The sequence below is a fragment of the Contarinia nasturtii genome, unplaced genomic scaffold, assembly GCF_009176525.2.
Source record: "Contarinia nasturtii isolate CC-2019 unplaced genomic scaffold, AAFC_CNas_1.1 Cnas_scaffold_414, whole genome shotgun sequence".
Taxonomy (NCBI): Eukaryota; Metazoa; Arthropoda; class Insecta; order Diptera; family Cecidomyiidae; genus Contarinia; species Contarinia nasturtii.
The window spans coordinates 5,536,220-5,542,392 of NW_022197768.1; the positions used below are offsets into that span (position 1 = coordinate 5,536,220).

The window sequence follows — 6,173 nt, forward strand, 5'->3', positions numbered from 1 at the left end:
TCCCAGAAGAGGCTGAAGTTGTACAAGAAATGCCAGAGACCGTCACAGTTTTGGAAGACAAAGATCACAAGAAGACCATTATCAAAAAACGTGTCATCAAGAAGAAGAAGGGTCCAAAACAAGAGATCACCGAAATTCAAACTGTTGAAAAGGAAGGTGAAGCTCCGGTCACTACAATCAGCACTGAGGAGATCGAACAACCTGAAGACTACTTCCCAGAAGAGGCTAAAATTGTACAAGAATTGCCAGAGACCGTCACAGTTTTGGAGGACAAAGATCACAAGAAGACCGTTATCAAGAAACGTGTCATCAAGAAGAAGATGGGTCCAAAACAAGAGATCATCGAAATTCAAACAGTCGAAAAGGAAGGTGAAGCTCCGGTCACTACAATCAGCACTGAAGAGATCGAACAACCTGAAGAATACTTCCCACAAGATGCTGAAGTTATGCAAGAAATGCCAGAGACCGTCACTGTTTTGGAAGACAAAGATCACAAGAAGACCGTTATCAAGAGACGTGTCACCAAGAAGAAAAAGGGTCCAAAACAAGAGATCACCGAAGTTGAAACTGTTGAAAAGGAAGATGAAGCTCCAGTCACTACTGTTACGGTTGAAGAAATTGAACAGCCTGATGAATCTTTTTCAAAACCAAGGAAGGAGAAATCAAAGAAAGTCGATATTCCAATGGGTCCACTCGATGAAGAGGCACAGGAAATTAATTTAGTTGTTGAGTCCAATGCACTTATTGAATTGTTAGGAAAATATAAACAGGTTGAGGTAACTTTACCTATTCCACAAATTGATGATAAACCGGATGATACTGAAAAGACAAGGAAGCCGAAGAAAAAGAAGAAGCTTGTTCCAAAGACCACTGAAGAAGTAGAGAGCCAAGTGATTATTGAGGAGTTGCCTGAGGAAACCATAACCGTTCAAATTCCAAAAGAGACAGGCGAAGTGGTTGAACAAAAGGTGACGAAACGTAAGATCAAGAAGAAACAAGGCGATAAGGAGCAAATAATCGAAGTTAAGACCGTTGAAGAAGAAGGAAAGGAACCCGAAAGAGAGATAACGGTCGAAGATGTTGAGCCGACTGAACCTTCGGTGGAGCATCCAAAGCCCAAGAGAAAGAAGAGCGTCAAAAAGGTGAAGAATGATGAATACGACGAATACATTCAAAGATTGATCGATCAAGAAATTCCAAAGACCGAGCTTGAAGACTTTGAGAAACCAGAGTTCGATGAAACCAAGAAGAAGAAACCGAAAAAGAAGCTTGTTCCAAAGACCAGTGAAGAAGTAGAGACTCCAAGCCAAGTGATTATTGAGGAGTTGCCTGAGGAAATCATAACCGTCCAAATTCCAAAAGAGACAGGCGAAGTGGTTGAACAAAAGGTGACGAAACGTAAGATCAAGAAGAAACAAGGCGATAAGGAGCAAATAATCGAAGTTAAGACCGTTGAAGAAGAAGGAAAGGAACCCGAAAGAGAGATAACGGTCGAAGATGTTGAGCCGACTGAACCATCGGTGGAGCATCCAAAGCCCAAGAGAAAGAAGAGCGTCAAAAAGGTGAAGAATGATGAATACGACGAATACATTCAAAGATTGATCGATCAAGAAATTCCAAAGACCGAGCTTGAAGATTTTGAGAAACCAGAGTTCGATGAAACCAAGAAGAAGAAACCGAAAAAGAAGCTTGTTCCAAAGACCAGTGAAGAAGTAGAGACGCCAAGCCAAGTGATTATTGAGGAGTTGCCTGAAGAAACAGTAACCGTCCAAATTCCAAAAGATACAGGCGAAGTGGTTGAACAAAAGGTAACGAAACGTAAGATCAAGAAGAAGAAGGGCAAGAAGGAGCAAATAATCGAAGTAACGACGGTCGAAGAAGAAGGTAAGGAACCTGAAACTGAAATCACTATTGAGGAAGTACAACCAATAGAACCAAGTAGTAAGGAGCCAATAGAGGAAGTTAAGTTCAAACCAAAGAAGATGAAGGTTATTAAAAAGATTGTAAAAGATAAAGAGGACGAATATGTTCAGAAACTTATTGATTCTGATGTGCCAGAAACGGAGTTCGAAGAATTGGATGCGGTTGAGAACAAAGATCTTAAGAAAAAGAAAAAGAAGAAGCCAAAGACATCAATCGCTACTTCCCAATCAATAGAAAGTCTTTCAATGGAAGAAGTGGCTGAATTTGATAAAGAAGCTGAAGAAATTAACGTGATAGCTGAATCCAACGTTCTCGTAAGAACACTGGCAAACTATAATAAAGTTGATGATATTCTTCCTTTGCCAGTTCATAAAGATGAACCAGAGATTATGGAGCCAAGCATAGAAAATGTGGACAAGAAAAAAGTCAAACGAAAGATTGTAAAGAAAGCAAGAGTTAAAGGAGACAAGGATATCAGTGAATTGGAACAGTCAGAAGGTACAGATATCACTGAATTGCAACAGCCTTTGAAACCACAGGAAGTAATCGAATTAGCACCAATGCCAATTGAAAGGAAACAACAGAAGCCAACCAAAGTCAACGTTTGTACTGTTGAAGATCTTCCAAAAGTGTTAGCCAAACTACGGAAATCAAAGAAAGAAGTGAAACCGGTTGAAGAAGTGGCCCCGATAAAGTTCCGTTTGAAGAGCCGAATCACGTTGGTAAGTTATCCACCTGAAATAACAATGCCCAAAATTACGAACATAAAAACAGTTCGTGGAAAGGGGGAACTGTCTCGGAATATAGAAGAAGCAATGAAAGTACTAAAACGTCGCAAGATTAAGAAGTTTAAACCTTCTGAACTTGAAAGCGATAGTTTGGAAAAGGTTGAATCTAAACTTTCTGAAAGCAGTGAAGAACACGAAGAACTTTCACCGGAAACTAAAGAAAAATATCAACGTCAACTAAAAGAGGGAATTACTGATGATACTCAGAAAGGTCCACTAAAACTTGGAAAAGGAAAACATAAACCTCAAGTGGATGAAACACCAGAACAAGTTAAATTGGAACCAATACCGAAAAAAGACAAGAAACCAGAGGAAGAAGTTGAAATCGAAACAAAAATGGGCCAAGCCAAAATTATACCAAGTGATGAACAAACAATTGACACCAGTTATACTTTGGAACCACTTGAACCATTCGATTCTGCACCATTTGATCGGGAGTTGGATGAATATGAAAAACCAACTGACATCCCAAGTGACGTAAGTGACAAAGATGCCCTCAAACCAAAACACAAGCGAAAGAAAAAGAAGGCACCTGAACAAGAAGAAAAAGAACGTGAAATAGTTAAAGGTGTTCCAAAATCAGAAGAAATATCAAGTGAAGACGATACAAAATTGGGTTACAAACAAAAGCCGTTGCCAGACATAATCACAGAGGATGTGGTGCTCAAGCCCTTCGATAAACCAGCTGAAGAATTAGAGCCTGACGAGAAAAATAAATCAAAACTCAAGCCGAAAAAGAAAACGATCAAAACGAAAGATTATCCAGATGAAGAACATCCACAAGACGCTTTATTCGACGATGATTCACCAATAATTAATATTTCTGAATTGCCAGAAGACACAGAACACGAATACACAGACACAACACACAAAATTCACCCACCACACTTTGAGCAAATAACACAGATTGATGAACCCGGTAAGCAAATAAAGACAATCTTTGTAGGCCATCGACAAAAAATTGAAACGCAATTTTTCTCTTCAAAAACTGTAAGAAATTTTCGGGTTTCAATATTTCGATTACCCCTTGTATGGTATATTAAATCATCTGAATATTGTAATTAAGCATGGAATTTCGAAGTTCCATTCCATTTTTCTTTATGTTTAATAATCCTTTATTACATTCAAATCTGTCTCTGTCTTTCTATTTTTCAATGCAAGCTCTCAATTTCATTTAACGTTCGAAAGGAGTATACAGTATCAAAAATTAAGGCACATTTTTATATTTTCTTTTGGTCTCAAAATGCTATCTCTTTTCAAATTTAAATTGAATTGTGAAACACAAGAGGATGACATAAATAATATGATTTGTGGTACGTTCATCGGATTCGCTAATTTCAATTCGTGACGCCACCAGTACGAAAATTGATAATTATAGGCACAATTATGTTATCCTCTTGGCAAAAAATCCTTGGAATGATGCGAGATAATATTAAACTTTTCTGTTTCGATCTTTACAAATCTATTTCAATCAGCATGAAATCTCTTCATTATTTCGTCAATGGCTACAAAGAGACATTTACAAAGGATTCTTTAAAACAATTATATATATTTATCAATTATCATATATGTTACGATAATCATGATTAAAATCACTTTTTTGTTTGAAATGCACAAACATTTGAATTTTAAATGTGAATATTACATATTAAATGTGCATAAAAAAAGTGCACAAACAAAAAGTAATTTGTAAATAATTTCCACAATTGTTTGTACACTAAAACAAATTTATAATATTTGCTTTTGATGCTCACGAAAACAGAAACGAGTGATCAAAAATCGACGGTATTTGTGACAAGATTTGAATCTTCGGCTGACGGAATTAAGTCAACAACATCGAAGATTGCTGACGTAGAAGGAGTTTTGATTGAAGAAGTTTTGAGTGAACCCGAACAAGAGAAAGTTGTACAACAAGGTGATGTTTTCATCGAAGAAGTTAGAGACACAGAAGGTAAGCACCTTTATCATGAATTTTGTTTGAATATCGCCATTTTTTAAGCAAGATTACAACATAAAGTCGTGTTACATAACAACAACTCAACAATTATTATCAGTTGCAATTTACAAAAAAAATACTATCGTTGCTTTATGCTATTCTAATCAAATGCTTCAAAATATTAGCAAAATTGCATACCAAGATCCAAGCTAGATAAAGAGCACAGTGAGTAAATGCACATAGAATTTTTTTCTCAAATGGGATAAAATGGATAATAATTTCAACAACACTTATTATTTATGACTTTACTTTTTAAATGAATTTATCAATTTGCTTTATGCTTATAGTACGAGAATGCAATACACAACGTTATTTTGCTTTCGAAAATCAAAAGCTTATTTTAAAGAAACTACCAATGTATCGTAAGTTATTCAGTTATAGGCAAGGCCCTTTAAAATGAATCCAGGTTAATAAACATATATTAAAATCGAAAAAGCTTTAACGTTGCTATAATAAAATTAAAATTGAAAAACATACGCAGAAAATTAACGTGTGGTTTAAAAAGATCTACTCACTCACAGTTACACAAGCAAACTTATCAACAAAACTAATCGCATATACTCAGATTTTACAAAAACACACCTCAACACTTTATACTATTCCCCTGTAGACACACAAACAACACAAGACAGAAGAAAGAAAAAACATAAAAAACCAAAACCACAAGAAGCACAATTTGATCTTGTAGATGAACAAATGCCAATAATAGAACTTCCAGAAGAAAATACAGTTGAAGAAATACTAAGTCCAAGCGGAGAGACAAAAGTTCAACGTACGAAAAAACGAACGATCAAAAAGAAGAAAGGTGATAAACAAGAGACCATTGAAATTATAACGATTGATGAAGATGAAAAAGATGCAGTCACATCTATTGTAATTAATGAAATTGAATTGAGCCCAGAAAGCACATGGCCAGATAAAGAAGACGCTGATCGGGCTGTAGTTATTGTAGAATTACCAGAAGAAGAAACAACTATAACAGAAACTACAGACGATAAACAAAAAACAGTGAAAAAACGAACACTTAAAAAGAAAGTGGGAAAGGCACACGAAACAACTGAAATCATCACAATTTTGGAAGACAAAACGCCAATTCATACTGAAGTGGTTGTAACTTTGTCGGACATCGAAATGGAAGAGGCATCAGACTATGAATCAGAAATTAGAGATCTAGGGATGGCAGATGAATCTCAAGTACCTGCAGATGAACCAACGGAAGAGGTTATGGTCACCGAATACAAACGAAAGGGAAAGAAAAAGAAAGAAAAAAAGAAGAAAGGAAAGACAGTTTCAGAGCAATCAGAAGAAGAAGAAATAGTAGAAGAGCTGGACACAGAAATTGAAAAACAAAAGGCCATAATGGTTGAAGAATTGCCTGAAGAAGTCACAGTCACCGAAATCGAAACGCACGAAGGGCCCAAAAAACAAGTCACTAAGAAGCGTACCATTAAGAAGAAGGTCGGTGA

The 6,173-nt window shown here is 36.3% G+C and overlaps 1 protein-coding gene across 8 annotated transcripts in view; it reads left to right on the plus strand.

Moving 5' to 3' along the window:
• LOC116338438 (titin-like) overlaps nucleotides 1–6,173 on the plus strand; it is a 60,560-nt gene that overhangs the window by 40,995 nt on the left and 13,392 nt on the right. For 4 of the 8 annotated variants that reach the window (XM_031763685.1, XM_031763687.1, XM_031763689.1 and 1 more), the window contains exons 2-3: nucleotides 12–3,630; nucleotides 4,474–4,662. In XM_031763685.1, the coding sequence (XP_031619545.1) occupies nucleotides 12–3,630; nucleotides 4,474–4,662 (3,808 nt within the window). The remainder of the gene's footprint in view (nucleotides 1–11; nucleotides 3,631–4,473; nucleotides 4,663–6,173) is intronic. The other 4 variants (XM_031763684.1, XM_031763686.1, XM_031763690.1 and 1 more) reach the window with 2 other exon arrangements.